General features: G+C 40.1%; 1 protein-coding gene across 1 annotated transcript in view; it reads left to right on the top strand.

Moving 5' to 3' along the window:
* TBCD (tubulin folding cofactor D) overlaps positions 1–20,392 on the top strand; it is a 120,988-nt gene that overhangs the window by 31,727 nt on the left and 68,869 nt on the right. Inside the window, exon 15 of the mRNA XM_054278608.1 lies at positions 17,468–17,624. Coding sequence (XP_054134583.1) covers positions 17,468–17,624 — 157 coding nt within the window. The remainder of the gene's footprint in view (positions 1–17,467; positions 17,625–20,392) is intronic.

The raw sequence follows: 20,392 nt of genomic DNA on the forward strand, positions 1-20,392 counted from the left end.
ACAAAGTTTAAAATGAGCTTTAGTGGAACATTGGAACTAAACACAAGGTAGTGCCTTGTCTTAAGAGCATTCCCCCTCATACTGCATATGTTGTGTTATTTGGGTTTTTTAAAACAATAAAAAAAGCTGGATGTCAGGCTGGATTTAGATGGGCATTGACCTTTGGCATCCTCCCGCACCCAAACACCGTCACACAAGTGGCCTCATTTCCAGCAGCAGCACTTGTCACCTGCCTGTGCTGCCGGCTCGGGGGAGTTCCCTTTGCAAGCTGGAGGAACATTCATTGAGAAGATGAAAGTAGAAATCCAGGTGGAGCTGTTGAGAGGAGTGGAGTGGGTGGGATGGGAAGAGGCAGGTCCCAGCAGGGGCTGGATGTGGGGCGAGCCTGTCGGGCCGGTCCGGGAGAGCGAGGAGGGAATTTCCTGCTGTGGTGACACAAGGGTGGGGTGCATGGGTCGCTCTTGGGCGGCTGACTGGGCTCTTTCTGAGACTGACCAACCCCTCTCTTCGCTGCTGTGGCGTTTCCCAACAGCCCAATCTCAATGGGTACCTCAAAAGTGCCCAATCTCTCGAAGGATAAAACCACACCGATTTTCTTCCTCTTCCTAATTCAATTAAGAGAAATGAGCGCTGCAGTGTCTGACTAATGGAATCCTCTGCCTGACAAACACCCCTCCCATCCTCCTGCTGCTCACAGATTGCACATGGTTAACACGGGCACCCCAGTGTATTAACTCGGGGGGGAAAAGTGTCTGACAGTAATTGATTTCTAGGGGAAGGATCTATCTGCCTTTCTTTGGAAAAAGGAAGGTTGTGGATACTTTATCCAGCCCGGTGATTCGCTGGCTAGATAAGTCGGGAGGGCTTGTACCGGCTTGTTCCATTATGTTCACTGATTCTGAAGGCGTGAGAAACTCTCGCAGTCAAGTTCTCATGATTTTATAGGATGTGTTATGGCAGAGATCTAAAAACTGATGATTTCATCATGAACTACAAGCATCATTATCAAAATGATGACTGTTGCAAAACCACGTACTGTATCTATTGTGTTACCCGAAACTACAGGAATACTAATTGGAAGAGTGACGAGATAGCTCCATTTTTTTTTTTTAAAAAAGCTTTTTACATAGAAGTTTGAATTAGTAGTATTAAAATACTAAGTTTATGAAAAGAATTGCTGGTAATTATGTGCTGTGAGATTTTAGTTCAAGTAGAGATGTTTTGCATTTTTTAAATCAGGGATTATTTAACAGAAAATGACAGGCAACTCATGATGAAAACTGAAGGGAAAGCTACAGAATTGCTGCTTGGCTCATCAGGTATAGTAATTCTAGCAAATTGTATTAAATGTTGTTTCTGATGTTATAGAAGTATTAATTTTTTTAAAAAAGTTATTGTGAAGGCACCCTTAAAAATGCAAAGCTGCTCTGCAAGTAGAAAAAAGTAATCAAGCTTTTTCCTAAAATTAACAAGTATTTAAATGTGCTTCAGATTAATGAAAAAGGAATTTCTAGAGAAGTAGCTTTTTGTTTTTCAGGTTTTAATGTGGTTGTTTGAGTTGGATACTGATACTGTAAGGGCAGCAAGGAAAAATGCATCAGCATGTTAAAGTCTCATCATTGGAGTATGGCTGAAAAAGTAGTCTAATAAATTTAAAAAAATAATGTATTTTAAAATATTTTAAATAACAATAGCTAGAAATCCTTTGAAATATTAAAAATAATATTTTTACATTAAAAATAAGTAAATTAAATACTGAGACAGGAGGAGAGGTCGAGGTAGGGAACTGAGCTCTTTCTTCTGCCTTAAGTGAGCTTGTTGCACTTACTTTTAACTAATGATGTGTAACTAGCATGGAAAGTTTGTAATGGACTCGGTCAAGTCAGTTTGTACCTGTTATTCTTTATATCTTCTTGGAAGTGCTTGTACTAATTATTCTTGAAAAAAGATATTGTTGTCAAAACTCCATTGCTTTCTTAGCTGAAGCATTTATGATAACGTCCAAATCTGCATTCAGGTGCAGCATTTATAATAAAGGGATGGTAATTAGATTTCCTTGTTCTTCCAGCTTTCCTTTGCTTCATAATGAAAATTCCTGTGTGTCCTGTCCTCCCCCCTCTGACTTTGTACTTGGTATTTAACTTTGATTCAAGTTATTCCTGTTGGACAGAGTATTAACTATCATTTCTTAACAAGATAAAATGCGTTGTTGCAGTTTTCATGTTAGAAATTTCAAGCCTTGGAGCTCCTCTGCTGTGGGTACAGCAGGAGAGCATTCCAACAGCTTTTTATTTCTTTCTGTTTAATTTGTTTTGATGGCTCCAGAACCTGCTGCTCTGACTTGGGAGGTGCAGAGAGCAGCTCATTTTAAAGGGTGTTTACCTTTCCTAAACTTAGGTCAGGCCAGCCAGGTGAATGTTTTCTTTCTCTCTTTTACTATTAAGTCCTTTTTTTTCTCATGGTTTAAAAGTGCCAGTAATAAAATATTTCTAAAGTTAGACAAATAGGATAATTCTTCCTCTGGTCCCTAATTCAAAGGAGTGTCTGGCAGAGAGACATATTTTAACATTAAAAAACATTAAAACTATTTGATCACACAGTCAAAAAGGACATTAATAGTTTAAAATAGGTGTAACCAATTAAAACTGTCCCTATATAAATAATGTTACTTACAGCTGTACAATGTATGTTTTGTGCTGCCAAAGTTAGAATTTCGTATTGGAAAGAAAATATCAAAATAAGTAGTTGTTTTTTCCTTTAACTTCAATGCCATCACTTGTAATATCTTTTAAAAACAGGGAAAAATTCTTCAACAGCAGGATAATTTTTACATAACTTTTTTCCTTAGATTGAAAATTTATTTCCTGTAGACCTGCTTGTAGAAATGCAGATGGTTCTATATTATTATAATTCTCTAGTTTTGAAATGCAGTAGTGTTATTTATTTATATTTTTATTGAAAACAAGTTATTCAGCTAATCTTGATTAAACTTGAGGTTATCTTAGTTGTTTGTTTTTGGCACTAGTAACCTCCTCATGGCTTTCGAACCTGTCGCCCTTTCCAGCCTGAGACTGACTGCTCCAAGTTTGCTTCCTTCTATTTTTAAAAGCAGCTTGTTGCTCCCTCCTTGCCTTTAACCTGTTGGCAGGTTCAGAAAACAGGAATGTAGTTGAACATTGTGTGTAAATATATAAACAAAAAATGTCCGTGGGGATAAGTGTATACACACATATGCACATGTGGATTCATCCACACACATAGATATGTGCATATATATCTGGCCAGGTTGTTTTTTTAGGGTTTTTAAGTAGTTTAAATTGTTTAAGATGCCCAGTTGATCAAAGAGGAAATTTCAAAATGTCTTTTATTACAAGCAGGGACAGTAATTACATTTCTTTTTAGGACACTGCTTCAGCAAAGTACGTAACAGCTGCTCATGCCCACCCCATTATTATTGCAGGCTCCTTCTGGTGATGTGGATCTCTCTGACCAGGAGGACTCACTGGGGTGGAACATTTTGAAGGACATGCTATAATTAAAATATTGTGATGTGGCATTATTGCATAACCCAAGGACATGCCATTGTCACCTACCCAGGGTGTTGCAAGAACAAGATTTGTGAGTTTTATTCTAGCTGAGATTTTTCCAGCGATTAACCACCCCTCCCTTCTAAACTTCCAGGTCCCTGAAACTGAAAGATAAAATTTTAACACAACTGATTGTTAATTAGGAGGAAGCAGGGGTGAGAGGGGTGGGCTGGGAGGGCAGTGAGTGTGTGTGAGGTGCAGACCCACGGGAACTGCTCTGTGTGTGTGTCTGTGTGTGAGAGGAAGCTCCGAAACACAGATTAAATTACTTGCTTAGGCAGCGTGGATAGGAAATAAAAATCTCTCTACATACCAAGTTAATAAATCAATGTCTTAATACACTCTAATTGACTAGAAAATAGAAAACGATCTGATTTTCTGCTAAATTTCCAGAAGCTGGAAAAACTAATAAATCAAAGCTGGAGCACAATATTTTCACACAAGCTTTTCAGATGAACCTGACACGACTCTAGGAAGCAAAGCTGGCACAGCAAACACAGCAATTTTAAGCAATATAGCAATATATTAACTCCCCAAATCAAAAAAATAAATAAAAGGTGCTGAAAACCCTTTGCACCCACAAGAGTTAATTATTATAAAAACTTGCAAGAGTCAGGTTTTCTCTCAGACTGAAAGTTTCAACAGGAGAGGTGAATATTTCTGCTGAAAGCTGAGACTGGTGCCGTGAGTGCACCTGCTGGAGTAACCCTGGCTGCTGGGACAGCTGGGAACTGAGCACCTCAGATTTCCTCCTTAACACCAGCAAAGTTTTATTGAAAGAAATGCTGTAAAGCAGTGTACTCACCGGGCACCGGGGTGTCCGAGAGCCGGCGGGCGGGCGCTGCGCTGGAGCTGTCACTGCTGCGAGAGCAGTACCTGTTCTCTGCCCGAGCCCTGAGTGAAACTGCAGGAGGCTGTTCCAGGGGAGGGACCTGAGCGTGTAGGAGTTGAGCCCTCGGGGTGTAGAGATGCACCTGATATTACTCCAGCCTGCAGCTACGATTCATTTGTTTGCGTCCACCGCTCTCATTGAGCATTACCTCAGCATCTCCTATCGAAGGCAGCTCCCGTCGCTCCGTGCCCTCCAACAACCAAGTTTTGCTCTCAGCTCTGGTGCCTGTTCCTTTTGCACCGTGGGGTCAGAAGTGGCTGAGTTAACACTGAGGATATTTTAAGTTTTGTACAAGTGACTCGTGGGCAGCAGAACTGACTGTACACAGGGGGTAGCAAAGCTTAGAAAATAATTTTGTTCATTTTTGGAGACTGACTTTTTTATTGAATGCCCTTTGTAGCTTTAATATTCTTGCTCTTTTTCTTTTTTTCTCCCCCCTCTTCATTTTTATTCAAATTTTTGTCCTTCATGAGTCTCCTTTCTGAAGGCGGGACTGAACTAACTCCAAGCTCGCTTGCCACAGGAACCTGCCAAAGCTTGTCTATAATCGACAGCCAAACGCACAGGTCCTGGAAAGGGAAAGGACTCACTGCAGGCAGGACTGATTGTCGTGGCTCTGTGTTTGCTCAGGAGCTGGGAAATCCAACAGGGAAACGGCAAAGTCAACTGCTCACCCATTGCTAACTGCTGGGGCTGGCTTTCATTGTGATTTTTGTTAGAGTTTGTAAATGACAAATTCCTGGGTGCATGTGCCAGTCACTGGTGACATGGCTGAGCTGCTCAGTGAAATGATTTCCTCTCTCACACAGGCTGGCACAAGGAAAATATTTTGATACTTGTAGCTCTGTCTAAAAACCACTCCTGTTAATGCATAAGCAAAGGGGCTTTTGGCTACTAATTCCAATGTTCCAGAGATGTTAAAACTTCTGTTCAAAACTGAACATGAGAACCCTCTTGTTTCACCCACTGCTGTGTACATAAACTGCAGGTTACTGAAACTTTAAATGTATTTTATATTTATATTTAATATTTATATTTATATATTTCAATGGATTTTATAGTTAGCAAAAGTAAGGGTTTTTTTGAATGAAAATTATTAAGGAAATTGTCAGTACAAAATGTGTTCAGAAAGTGGATAAAAGTTGTTTGAAAATCAGTCTTTAAAGTCTTGAAAAAGTCTTGAAAAAAGTCTTTTGGCTACTAATTCCAATGTTCCAGAGATGCTAAAATTTCTATTCAAAACTGAACATGAGAATCCTCTTGTTTCACCCACTGCTCTGTAGATAAGACAGCTGCAGATTACTGAAACTTCAAATGTATTTTATATTTTATATTTTTAAATTTATGATTTATACATATATAAATGGATTTTATAATTAGCAAAAGTAAGTTTTTTCTGGAATGAAAATTATTAAGGAAATTGTCAGGACAAAACCTGTTCAGGAAGTGGATAAAAGTTGTTTGAAAATCAGTCTTTTAAGACACTTTAAAGCAGTGTCTTAAAAATAATGTAAAAGGTGTTGCCTTTGCTTTGGTGGAATTATTTACAGACATCTACTTCCCTATGTGGGTATGCAAGTCACCATGCTTCCTTTTGCTGGGCTGGTGTAACTTTTTGAAAAAAAAATTCAAATTATAAACAGTCACTAATTTTAAGGTAGAAGAGTGGCTTTTGTGGCATGTTTTATTTTTCCCTTATTTTTTTTTTATTATTATGTTTCTATAATGCAGCATAGCAGTATAAATGGTGTAATATTGCTGTCACATTACCCTCTAGATGTCTGTAAATCCTTTGGATTAAGATGGGATAAATTCTTCTGTTTAGTTGTAAAATATTTTGAATAAAAATTTGTGTATTAGAAATTTCTAAGGGGAAAAGGGAGAAAGACTGCATTCAAAAATGTCTCTGGAAGAAAATTTCAATTTGTGGCACTTGAAGGACGTTGTTGGACTCCCTCAATAGCTCTGACTGAACTGGCATAACAGGCAGTGAGAACTGGAACTTTGGTTTTATTTTTTTAATTTCTCCCCACCGCCTGATCTTGTATTTGGAGGGGAGCTGTGATGTCCAGTTGCTGCAGTGACCCACAGAATATGTTTTAAACCCAGCTGCTTCCTGGAAGTGCTGTTACCACCCAGGTCAGAGGATTCAGCTGCAAGTGAAGCAGAACTGGAAGAAAAAACCAGCCATGTAAATTCTCCTTTGCTTGGGGGGGCTTGGATGATATTAAAAACCCAGATCTGGGGGAGGAGATTCATTGTGGACCCCAGAGCAGAACCATGAGAACTCCTGTTTGTGCAGACTTGTAGAAATACTAAATCATGACTGCAGGGATGTTGTTTCCACATTTATTTTTAACTCACTTGATCACATCCTGTCCTATCAGTGACCCCAGTCCCTGTTGGTAGCACCTATTTAATTTACCTGAAAATTTTTCTTTCTTTTACCTGAAATTTTTTCTTTCATGTGCAGGTCAGATTAATTAAGAGCACTCGGACTGACACAGTAAAATCTGGATTTATTGATATGTTTCTGCCAAGTTACCTTATTTTTTTAAAATGTGGTGATTTTTCTATCTCTGTGGGGCTGAAGCTTTGGGGTTTTATCTTGGTGTAGAATATACTTCTTTATTCTAAGTTCTTTCTAAAATTCAGTATTAAGTAAGTGTTGTTCAGCTGTAGCAGAATTCTGTTATTCTTCAAATGTTACAAACTTCCTTGTATGTGCTTTTATATGAATTTTTTTTGCTCAGCTTTAGCACTAAACAGAAAACAAAATGTCATTTGCAGGAACTCTGCATCCAGATGGGGTAAATTTACCCTGATCTGGGTACACCTCTCATCTCATTGCTGTTTTATCCTTCAGAATTCCATTCCCTGGATGTATCAGAGTGTGCCAGGTGCTCTCCACAATAATCAGAGTTCTTGCCCTTGTGCTCTGATGCCAGGACTGGCCCTGCTGGTTCCCCTCAGGACTCCAGTGCTGCTCCCAGGGATGGCCACTGGTTTTCCATCATTTCCTGGAATTTTTTCCAGGTCATGGCAATCTGTGAGCTCATTAGTTATTCCAGAGAGCAGCAGGATCCCAGGTAAATGTGGATGCTGGTGCACATGGAGCTGGTGAAGCTCAGCTTCCCAAATACAACAAGGGCCTTGGAACTGCAGGGTTCCCCTGTGTCACCTTAGTTGTGTCTGCATTTGTGGCTTTGAGATAATAAAATCCTTTTTTTTTTTTTTTTTCTGGCATCACTGGAACCGAAGTTATCGAACGATTTGGTAAATCCTTTGGATTAAGCTGGCATAACTTCTTTCATTTAATTGTAAAATATTTTGAATAAAAATTTATGTATTAGACATTTCTGAGGGAAAAAGGGCTCTCAGCATCAGCATGTTTGGGCTAGGTTGTTCCACACCATTCCCAGAAGGGGGCAAATGGATGTGAATGTAATTGCTGGAACTCACCGTGCCCCGAAACATGACGTGATTCTCCTACAATATTCTCATAATTATTTTTTTCTATCCCATATGAATAGTTATTAGTCTTAATGCTTTTTGAATAACACCTTTGAAATGTGCCTTTGTTTTTCCTAACAATCCAGTCCCTGACTCCAGAGATAGGTCTGGGCAGATTACTGTGCTGGGCTTGGGAGCCACTTGTTCAGATTACTGGAGCAAATTACTTGTATGGGAAAAGAATAAAAGCTCAGCACTTAATAGCAACTGCAGATCCCATTTTTAGATATTTATTGTGGCCTGTGCTGTTTGGTCTGGAGCTAGGATGATCTTTCTCTGGGCTCCCATCCTCGCCCTTGGGCAGTGAAACATCTTGGGGGAAGTGGGAAAGAGCAGGAATTGGGGCTGTAGGCAAAGGGATGAGCTGTTTATAAGGGAGGGTTTGGAATGGTGACTCCTTTCCCTGGCAGCCATTCTCACAGGGATGCAAAATGCGCCTTCAGCTTCTGCCTGGTGCTCTGGTTACAATTCTCTTTCCAAATGTATTCTTTTAAAGGTGATTTTCGTGCCAAATATTTTTTCCTTTTCTGCTTTAGTTTCAAAGCTTTCACCAGAGATTCTGAGCCAGTTTTCTTGCCTCAATGATAGTTTTTCTGACAGAATCCAGCAGCAGGACCTGAGTTGTACCATGTGCAGTGCCAGAGTAAATAAACTCATTTTTCTTTGAGCCATACCTGGCATGGGGCTGCTGTGATGCTGCTCTCACCAGAGAGCAGAGGCATAAAACAAATACGCTCAGACTCAACATATTGTTAGCTTTCAGTTATTTTATGAAACATGCCAAATTTTATAAATATTTACATTTTTAATATATGTTGTTTAGTATTTTAATACATTTTTAAAGTGGGGAATATAAACCAGCAAATACAACCTGATGTTTGATTTTATTTCACTGAAAAATAGTGATGCTGCAGCTTGGCTGTTACGGTTTTGCATTCAAAGTTACATGTCACTATTCAGCTGTAAAATTTCAGTTGTTATTAGAAGGGATCATGCAGCTTAATTTGCATGTGGGAGAAACCTTTTTAGCAAAATAGCCTGAAGTTAACTAAAATCTCATGATCTGGTGATGGATTTGTGTGCCATTCTACATTTGCAATTGCAGCACCTCAAAATTAAATATTCCTTACTCTACAGTGTATGCTAGAACCAAAAACTTACATTTCAGTGTGGTTTCACTATGATTTCACAGCTTTTGTTTTGTGCTATATTTGTGGTTTTGTAGGCTTCAGACTATTATTTATAGGGTTTTTCTTTTATTTAATTGGGTGGGGATAAATACTAAACAAACAAGAGAATCCTAGTTTACTTGAATTTCTGGTTTGCTTGTGAAAGGATGTTATTAAAATTTCTCTTGATGACAGCACAGTATAAACTTTCTAGCTAATAAGGTGTGTCATGTAGAGGAACATGAACCTTCCTGGGTGTTCTTAACGTCTTGGTGGTGAGCTGAAGAATGTTCTGGTGTCATTCTCAAGGACTTGCTGAGCTCTGAGTAGTCCCAGTCTCAAATCTAATCCATATTCGTGTTTCACCAGGAAATAATGCTCACTGTGCCTGATGGGCTCCTGTTTCTGCTGTAAAATCACAAATGTGTAAAGTGAAGGTTGAAAACATTTGCATCACTGAGGAGTAAGTAAAGGAAGCCAGGGAAGGCAGGTTGGAAGAGCCCTGTGGTTACACTTTCAGTGAATTTGTGCTTATTTTGGGAGGATTCCAGCAAGGAAGACGTTACTTTTAATCTTCCTGCTTTCCTAAATACCCTTGCCCGTTCACAAGGAATAGACTGGGATAGTCCAACAGTCCCTTGCTCCTTTTTAAACTGTGGCAACAATAAAATCAGCATTTCAATAGGAGGAAATAATGCTGATGGGATCCAGGGAAACTGGGACATGCAGGAGTCTGGTACTGGTGGGTTGGTACAACTGATCTGAATCTGGAATTTGAATTTTTTTAATACCAGAATAAATGAAAAGTAGTTATAAAGAGTGAAAAATGTGCAGAACCAGCCTTAACTTCTTCAGTTCATAAGTTACCTTCAGAATAAAAGAAGAACTATAAGAAGGAAATAGGGAGTGTTGAAGGTCTGTTAGTGAGGGACCTGGGGCACATTTGACAGGGGACTTGGCAGGTTAAGATATCATGGGATTCCATGATAAAATCACGATGCCTTTTACATTTTCAACGAGGTCACACCCAACTCTACCAGTATCCTAAAAGAGCCTGGCTTAGGGACATATTTGTGAGCTGTTTCTGCTGAATGGTGAGCTCTTGGTTTAAATAGGAAACACTTGGTTTAAATAGGAAACACTGTTTAAATAGGAACAACTTCTCTCAGTTGATGTTTGCTCTGTTTTAAAGATATCCCATTGTCAAGTGTATTTTTGATGAAAAGTTTGTGTGAAATGAAGTCTCTGGTGCTGTCAGAGGGTTTCAAATGGACTCAGCCAGTCTCAATAGCAGATAGTACAGCCTTGAAGGAATATCTGTGTAAATGTGACTGCTGTATCTCTGATTTTAAAATCCCCTCAGCTTCTGGTGCCTTGCTGATTTTCTACCTTTGTAACTTTTCCACCTTGTTGATTTTCTATTGTTAATTTTTCTTGTCAATTTGGTTAGAATGGATATGTGCTCTGGGGCAGTACCCAGTTTTCTGTTCCTGGTACAGAGAAGGTTTGATCATGTGCTGTTAGAGAGAAAAGATTGGATTCCTGTGTATGTTGTCTTTTTATCTGAGAGTAGAGGGAATGGTGATTACTGATATTTATATATAACTAGATATACTTTAAAAAACCCCCAAAGTCTCCCTTGTGTAGAAAAACTCTACACACAGTGGACAAAAAGGGCATTTTTGCTTGTTCAATCTCACTTGGGACATTCATGAAAAAAAAACCCAACCGGAGTGAACCCAGTACTGCTTTCCCAGTGCATTTTAGGAGGAGGTTTAACTCAGACCAGGGTTTGAATAGTCTTATGGAAATGTATTATGTAGCTTCTTAAACTTGTTTACATTCTCAATTTTTAAGGATTACCTTCTGTGTTTCATATTCCAGAGTAATAAGTTGTTTGTTATGGACTTGCAGCAGCCAGGGGTTGGAGGAGAGGGATGATGAATCAAGAAGTCAGGTTTCTGCACACTCTGTTGGTCTGTTCTGCAGTGCTGGTTAATTTTGAGGCTTTTGGCAAAATTCCAGGTGCTTTTCATCAGAGATACAGGAAGACGTGGGGGGAAAAAAAAGAAAAAGATCTACCTGTCTTAGGTGGACTCCTTAGAAAATAGAGAACACCCAAACCTGAAAGGCTGGTTATGGAGGAATTCCTTCTCTCTAACACCCAGGTGAACTTTAAAAGTGATGCATGGTCTTGAAAAGAGCCTTTTAAAAAGTTATAATGCCTATGTCACTGTAATAGTTTTCAAATTAGCAAGGAAGCATTATAAATAGTGCAGATTTTTTTTTTTTTTCAGTAGCCAGCAGGTATGAGCAGGAAGAAATGCTGTGTCTGGAGCTGCAGCAGGAAAGGTCCCTCCCCCAGCAGCACTGGGAGATGGGGTAAACATTGAGCAGGGAATAAATGACAATGAATTGCTTCTGGCTTTTTCACCATGGGGTTTATCTTGGTATTGCACAACTTTAGCCTTAAGGCTGGGCTTTCTTGGGTGATATTTCTTTTCTGACACACAGTGTTATGAGTTTACAGAATTTTTATACTCCTTTAGAGTCAGTAATTCATTTGCTCAGTAGGATTTCTCCACAAGCCTGTTCCTTCATGTCTTTAACTGCAGTTTGCTGTTGGTTCAGTCGAGGCAGAGCTCTGTCAGCTGTACACCTGTGTGAAGGTCTCTGCTCTGGCTTTGGGTGTGATTGGTAGGAGAGTCCCCAAACACAGAGTGCTCAGTGTTTCAGAGCTGTCCTGGCTCAGCTGCTGCTCTGAGGGCCAGCCAGGCAGGGGAATTTGAGCTTTTGGGGCTGTGTTAGGTAAAGATGTTGGGATGGCGTGGCTGGAATCCAGATCTGGCTGCTTCCTGCTTGGCCCCTGGCCCCACTCCAGAGCCCTCACTCCTGTCAGCACCAGGGCAATCCCTGGCAGAGGGACCTGGCAGCCAGAGCCAGTGTCCAGCTCCTGAACTCTGCATTTAAGAACCATGGCTGGTATCAAACAGTCTGTGGGGCAACATCCAGCTGAACCACCACCCCTTCTCTGAGTCTGACAGGCAGCCTTTGCATTCCAAGCCTTGCACCCTGAGCAGCCAGGCAGACAACAGCCTGTGTGCTGCCCTGCTGTGATTCATCCCTGGAGCAGGTCTGTCCTGTGGGCTGCCTCAGGTGGCTCCATGGAAAAAGCACCACGTGAACATGTAATTAAAGACTCTCTTAATTCATGACGTAGTGAGAGGCTGCAGGGAGGTTGCAGCAGACAGAGCAGCCCTTCAGTCACAGGGCACAGAGTGCTGGGTGTGTGCAGGTGCCTCTGCCCGGCCTGGGTGGGCTCAGCTCTGGGGGCACCCAGGAGCTTCAGAGATTTCAGCTGCTCCCTCCTCACATCCCTCCTGGCCTCCAGGAGCTCTGCTCTCTTCCTCCTTCCCTGGCAAACCCCTAATGAGGTCAGCCCTGGGGGCAGGAATGGCACAGGAGAGGTCACCTGTGGGTGGTTTTTAGGCACTTGCCCTTGGGGATGGGATGTCAGAGCATCATCCCACAGGAACACGGAGATCTCTGCACAGCCAAAACAGCACAGAGAACTCTGCACAGGTAAAACAGCACAGAGAGCTTAGCACATCCAAAACAGTACAGAGAACTCTGCACAGGCAAAACTGAACAGAGAACTGTCCACAGCCAAAACAGCACAGAGAGCTTTGCACATCCAAAACAGCACTGAGAACAAAACAGCACAGAGAACAAACCAGCACACAAAATTCTGCACAGGTAAAACAGCACAGAGAGCTGTGCACAGCCAAAACAGCACAGAGAACTCTGCACAGCCAAAACAGCTCAGAGAACTCTGCACAGCCAAAACAGCTCAGAGAACTCTGCACAGGCAAAACTGAACAGAGAACTCTGCACAGCCAAAACAGCTCAGAGAACTCTGCACAGCCAAAGTAGCATAGAGAACTCTGCACATCCAAAACAGCACACTCATTTTCTGATCCCCACTGGAGGCTTTATCCTCTCCATGAAAGCCCTTCAAGAGTAGATTCTGGAGTCAACAGCTTATATAGAAAATGAGAACAATTCAGAGGTGATTCACAGGATTTTTAAACAAGTATTTATTTCTGGGAATGGGCCTAACCTGAACTTTCTGGTATTTGCATGCAGTAAATTGATCCAGTAAATATTAGTACAAGAGCCCTAACGAAGTTCCAATTAGGAGCTCACTCTTTCCAGAGGTGCCATGTAGGAGTGAGTGGTCTCAAACCTGATTTTCTGTACATGGGGGAGCCAGAATTGTGTTTTTAGGAAACAACACACTGCACCAGCTGTTTTCACAGAATACACAGAATGACAAGGTTGGAAGGGACCTTAAAGATCAAGTCCAACCCAGCCCCAATACCTCAAGTAAACCATCTCAACTTCTAAGCATGAGGCTGACAAAGAGGCTGAACCTTCACTTCTGCACTGGGTTGGTTTTCATTGAAGAAAAATTTGAACAAAACTGGTATTCTTTGTGTTGAATGTAACTAAGTTTAAGCTTCATAATTCATTAATTGTAGTGTCTGTTGCTGCTCCTGCTATGACATTGTGCACAATGCACCCTACAGGAATAGCAAATGTCCACTTTGTAGTACTTTTTCTTGTATAATTCTAAAGTAGAAGGATTTGCAATGTATTTTTTATGGATTGAAACAGCTTCTCTGCTTTAACAGTCCCTATAAAAACATAATGCTTGTCTAATACAACATTGAGTTAATCTCTTTTAAGTTGCATATTTTAGTTTGAAACTAAATGTAGACAATTCTTATTTAACCCCAGATCCAATGAAAATCTGTTTCAAATTAAATAAGGTTGACTTGACATTTGCAATTTTCTTGTGGAGACAAGGCCTGGGGCTGAGGAACAGGTTTTTGTTGTTTGTTTGACTGCTGTATTTGTATATTTTGTATGATAAACGTCGCACTAAATGAAAAAAATTGATTTACTGTGGGAAGTTAAAGTGACAAAGGGCTCTGGACAGCACAGGTTATAGTTGAGGTTGGTGAAAAGTATGTTTTTAAAGGGTTAATGTAAAGAATCTTTCATTTAAATACATTAAACCAATTTCAGTAACCAATGTCTTCCACAAGCCCCTTTGTAGCCACATTTCTCTTTACAGAGAAAAGCCAGGCACAGTTCTTCCCAAGAATATTTCTGGGATTCACATTCTCTGAACCTCAAGGAAACAAAACACCATCACTGTGGGTAAACAATCTCCATATTGCGTTCTACTTTTGCACAAACACAGGCACAGCAAATGATAAAAATTGTTTTTCCTTTCTCTGAGGTTCAGAGAATGTGAAACCCAGAAATATTCTTGGGAAGAATTGTGCCTTGCTTTTCTCTGTGAAGAGAAAAGTGGCTACACTCCTTCACCAGACTTTTACTGTCTCTCACCTACACTGAGCACTCAACTGTGTAAAATCCAGATTAAAACAGCAGAATATCTCTGCAACCTGTCTCCAGTATGAGGAAAAAACCCAACCCAGCCCTGTTTGTAGTGGCAGAAGTTGTTTCTTTATTTTCCAAGGCTTGAGCACAGGGCTGTGCTGCAACTGCAGTGACGCTCTTGGGCATGGCAGGGTGGGGTGCAGCAGGTGCTTATTGATACCTTCAGGCTACAGCTAAAGGTGACTGTGTTTTCTTGAGCAGTCACAGACCTGCACAGGTGGATTTGGTTTTAATAATCAGCTTGAGAGTGGGCACTGTTTGTCCACAAACAGTTTTGGTGGCACACTTTTTAAAAAAAAAACTTGTGGATCTATGAAAGAAATGGGGACTTGTAAAATTTAAGCTAAACTTTTAAAGTTAAATCTGTAAAGTTAAGGAATAGTTCAGATCTTCTCCTTGCTGCATCTTCAATAAAAAAAGTCATGTTCAGAATTTCAAAAATTAAATACTTTTGTCTCCATCCTACCAAACTAAGTTTCTTCTGGAAAATATTTTTTCTAAAGTTTTTTTGATTTTTAAATCTGTCATTTTTGGTTAAAGCATTTTTACCATTTTTTAGGTTTGGCATGGTGTTTGAGGAACTCTAGAGCAAGAAATGAAGTGAAACCTGGAATTTTGGGTTGTGTTTCTTTTGGGTTTTTATAACACTTAAAAACCAACAAGAAATGTAATGCTGGTCCTGCTTTTTTGAACACAAACACACACACACTTGTGTCAGGAGCAGTTTTTATTCAGCATTTCCCAGTAAATATTCAACAAGTGATAGCACAAAACTTTACCAGATGCCCCCTAGATCAGTTTTTCTGTTACCAGTGCTGCACACTTCACCTTGTTTCCCCTGTTAGTCCCACCTCCCCAGTACCTTCCTTTTCTGTGTCTCCAGACTTTGCAGTCTCACAGAGCAATGCTGTGAGTCCCAGATGGAGGAAAAAGCCACCAGAGAGGTGTGATAGAGGCCAACAGACCCTGGAGCATCTGTCCCTGTCCCTGACAAACCATTTGATGCTGTGCCCATTTGACAAATTAAACAAAAATACATTTTTTTCTTTCACTGAGACAATCCAAATGTGAGGAGCTGCTGGAGGGGCCTCCTTCCTCCTTTTCCTTCCCTGCATAGAGGTGGGAGTGTGCAGGGAAGTGTCCAAAGGAGCTGGAGTGGTCACTTGCACTGAGGGAAACGTGCTGCAGCTTTGCAAAATTGCCTTTGGTGCCTGCTTGAGTGTTCCTGTAGAACCAGCAAATTCCATTTTTCTCATTAGTTGATGCAGCAATTTTCAAAACAAGCTAGGCAGCATTTTTAAATACTTTCATTGCAGTTTCTTTAGGAACTGGGAAATGTCCAACAATCCATCCATCTCAGCTGTATGGCTGTTTCAGAATTGGATTTACACTTTCTCCCTTGTAGTGTTTATGCTCCTATTACTCAAATCTCACCCATCTCTATATCTACTGCTTGATTTTCTTTAGCAGCTTAAAATGAATTTAAACAGCCTTTTAACACTTCACTTCTCCAGTCATGGTATCTATCTTTTTGTTTAAAGCAGCAGCACAGAGTGATGAACAGCACATGGAAGTTTTAATTATTTTGTGATTATATCCACTCAAGGATATCCAGGCACAGATTGCTAATGAAATACAGCTCAGTGATCCCATTTCTTGTTAATGGGATCATCTTGTGACAAGTATTTTCTAAGGAAAATGATGCATTTGATAAATTTGATACAAGAAAGAAAACAAAGAAATTGTTTGTTTTTTTTAGAGGCTGTTGTTTCTGCAGACATTAGTCATTTAATAAAGTTGTGCCATCTAGAGAGAGATGTATTCAGATTTTCTGGTCTGCATGTGCAGATACCAAATAAAGGCCCTCTGGGGAGCCCTGCACTCATATTCTTGAACTGTGGCAGTGTGTTTCTAGAACAGTGCAAAAAATTATCCTTACAGGTTTTGTGTGGAAACCCAGGGCATAGGGAATATTTCTCGGTCTGCTCTGGGGTGCCCTGACCCCCAGGGTAGCACTGACTTTGACCCTCATTCATGGAGAAAATTTCCTAGATTTCAAGATAGACTGGAATCCACAAAAGTGTGAAATACAATTATAGAAAGTAGTGTAGGTGAATCACTTGGTGAGAAATTTAGGTTCTGGGATTTTTAGTTTGTTGTGGATGGAAGCAAGATGGAGGGCACAGGGTGTCATCCTGGGTTTCTCCTTCATGCTTCTTCTTCCTTCTTCTCCCTTCTTCTCCATGGGTTTGGGTGGCATTTTGTAATTGAGCAGAAAAGTCTGCATTGTGGGCTCTTTGGGATCAGTTATTGGGTTAAAAGGGGAAATAATCCAGGTGTCATTTCTTAATTGGATAGTTCAGTCTTAAAAGACCTTGTAGCAAGAGATTGTTGGCCATTTTGTGCCTTTTAATGAAAAGCTGCTGAACTCACAGTAGTGAGACTGTTTTAGATCAGAAATAATAAACACTTGAGTCTGAACATGAACTACCCTCTCAAGTGCCTTCAATCCCGACCCAGAAAAAACGATGACTGGAACCCCCACAGTTTTGGAAGCTCTTTTATCTGTAGAAAAACGTAATTGACTCCTGCATGTATGGACAAGGTGGGATGGATTTAAACTAAAGAGAGTAGGTTTAGGTCAGATATCAGGAAGAAATTCTTCCCTCTGAGGGTGGGGAGGCCCCTGGATCCCTGGAAGTGTCCAAGGCCAGGCTGTTCAGGGCTTGGAGCCACCTGGGAGAGAGGAAGGTGTCTCTGCTCATGGCAGGCATGAAACAAGACAATCTTGAAGGTCCTAACTTGCTTTTTGTGTATTTTTTGTGCCATAACAGTGGTCCCTGTGATGCTGAAGGCGCTGACATATGACGAGAAGAGGGGGGCGTGCAGCGTGGGCTCCAACGTGAGGGACGCGGCCTGCTACGTGTGCTGGGCCTTCGCGCGCGCCTACGAGCCCGCCGAGCTCATCCCCTTCATCAGCCACATCTCCAGGTGGGGCTGCCTCCATCCAGCCTTTTTCTGACTCAGGCATGGGGTAACTGAGTGGTATTTTAAAAAATTTTATTCTGTTTTCAGTCTCATGTGAAGGGTGAGACAATACAAGTGTTACAATTCACGCCATCACAATCAGAATCCAACTATTTCCTAATTACTATACACTATAAGTGTTTCTTAACCTATCAACTTTTACCACACCATTCTATGAATACCTTAAAGCAAATAATCTGAAGTTACTCTTTATGGGACCTAATACAATGCATCTTTCATAGTTCTTTTTCTCTATATATATCAATATCCTATTTCCTAATTACAATATACTGTAAGTGTTTCTTGGCCTATCAACTTTTACCACACCATACTATAAATACCTTAAAGCAAATAATCTGAAATTACTCTTTGTGGGTCCTAATACAATGCATCTTTCATAGTTCTATTTCTTCATATATATCTATATCTATATCTATATATATATGTATACACACATATGGATATATCTATATATATATATATATATCTGTATCTATCTATATAGATATATATATAGAGATATATCTATCTCTCTATATATAGATATATATATCCATATATATGTATTTATATGATATCTATATGATATATGTCAGATATATACCATATATATAACTGGTCTTTTTTGCAAGGCCTTTGAAACTTGTTTCTAGCTCCATTTCTCTCTCAGCAAAGTCTGTCCTATTCCATAGCATTTCTAAGTCACCATTTCTTATCTCAAGGTTTGCATACAGATGCACACTATGTGAGCTTTCTGCCAGGTTTTAAGAATTTTCTACAAATCCATTTGCCACATTTCCCCCTCTCTTTTGAACTGAGCTAGCAAACTGGTACAGGTAATTTTTTAAGTCTATTAAAACTTAAGGTGTTTGCTAACGCTTACGCTGAATATCTTAAAAGTAAAGAATTGTGTATGGGTGGGATGGTGGTGATGTAAACATATCTATTTCCTTTTTTGTGTGATGACTTCAATTCCTTCTGTTCATCTGATTTTCAAAGGAAAATCCAAAGAAGCTCACTGTAAGATGGGTAAGAGAAATTGGTGGAGGCTTTGGCAGGGTGTCATCTTCTGTCTGCTTGATCCACCTTCTCTGTGGGGACCTCAGGGACATCAGCTCAGGGAGTTTAGGAGGAGAAGTTTAAGTTTAAGAGAGAGAAGATTTGGAACCTTAGTTCAGTAGAGGCAGAAATAACAAACTATTCTAAAATGGAGGAGTTGCTTTATGGAGTCATAAAGGGCTGGAAATATTAGGAGAACACTTAAGGAAGAGGTTTTTCTTACTTTTTCAGCTGTGTCTTGTTCCTAACAATCCAAGATTCATGGGACTTCGTCAGATGGGTGTTGTGCAAAGAATAAAGCATATTTTTATTGACCAGCTTACAGCTTGCAAATTGAGCAGGTTAAGTCTAAAAGAATAAAGTATACCTCAGCTCTACTTCTATTCAAATTACAAATTTCCTTTTAAAGTGTTCCAATTCAAAGATTATTTTGAATAGAAGATAAAATCACTTCCAGTTTCTGAAAGAGGTAAGAACCTTACGTGGCAATACAAAATCCTTAACACAGCACTTTTCAATAGTAGGGGTTTTATTACTAAGAAGGTGTTTGAGTTAAAGTTAACAAATACATGAGAGGATTTTTCCTCTTTTGATGCCTTGTGGTTTTATAGAGTAAAGCAGAGTGCAGGATTTCACTTAGCAGTGAATGGAAGTGCCTGGAATAGTTATTTTTCAATCCATGGTTTCTGTTTCAAAAGAATTTCAAAAGTAAAATCTTTTAAGAGATTTCCAAATCTGTGCTACTGCAATGGTGGACTACAAGTTGCTGCAACTTTTCCCTTAATACTGTTGCTATTTTTACAAATACAAACTGGTTTTACCTTTTTTCTTCTGTCTCATGTTCTCCCTCCTCCTTGCCTGTGGGATTCTCTCTTTGTTGTTTGGTCTTTTTGTTGGCCACACACTGGCTGACATTTTGAGGTTTCTTAACGGGTGACTTGCACTGCAAACACAAAGGTGGCTTCTCACAGTTTCTTGGCACACTTTTAGCACAGCCATTGACAGCAGCTTTGTCTCCATCAGAAGGGTTTTATGGTTTTATCAGTGGGCATTTAGTGTTTTCTTTTTTTTAAAAAATAGAAGTTTGGACTATACAGTGATCTGTGGTTCTGGATTCTGCTTTAATTTTTAGGGACTCCCTTGCTTCTAGATTGCTGACAAAACTATTTCAATCTCATCCAAAAGCCTACTTTGCCCACACAGGGCTACCTACTGATCTCAGCATATTCCCAAAGAGTATGTGACTGTTTCTTTCTTCTTTAAAAACAGTTTTTGAAGTTCTTTGAGACAATCTGTGAATGAATCCATTTTTATTCTTGGATTCCTGGCTGGTCTCTGCTGGTTTTCACCCCTGTAGTTTCTCTTTTTCAGTGCTGGTCCTTCATTGCAGGCTCACCCAGCAGGTCTCTGTCCTGTGGTACTTGCTCCTGGTGTTTTTTGAGACCTTGATAAAACCTTCCTGTCTAAGAACCTGCTGTCCATCTTCTTAAGGCCAAGCACGATTTTTCTTCCTTTTTTCCGTAGAGAGCAGACAACAAATGCTGAGACATTTTAGCCTTGTTTCTTTCATGATGTGTTTCATGGTGTTTTGATGATGTTTCATCTACACTGGCATAGATTGTGAAGGAGAGGAGCCTGGTGACCCTGTGATAAGATGTGATGCCTAAAACATC

Source organism: Melozone crissalis, unplaced genomic scaffold (assembly GCF_028551555.1).
Source record: "Melozone crissalis strain CALT ecotype California unplaced genomic scaffold, PUWL_Pcris_2 ptg000026l_1, whole genome shotgun sequence".
In the NCBI taxonomy this organism is placed as follows: domain Eukaryota; kingdom Metazoa; phylum Chordata; class Aves; order Passeriformes; family Passerellidae; genus Melozone; species Melozone crissalis.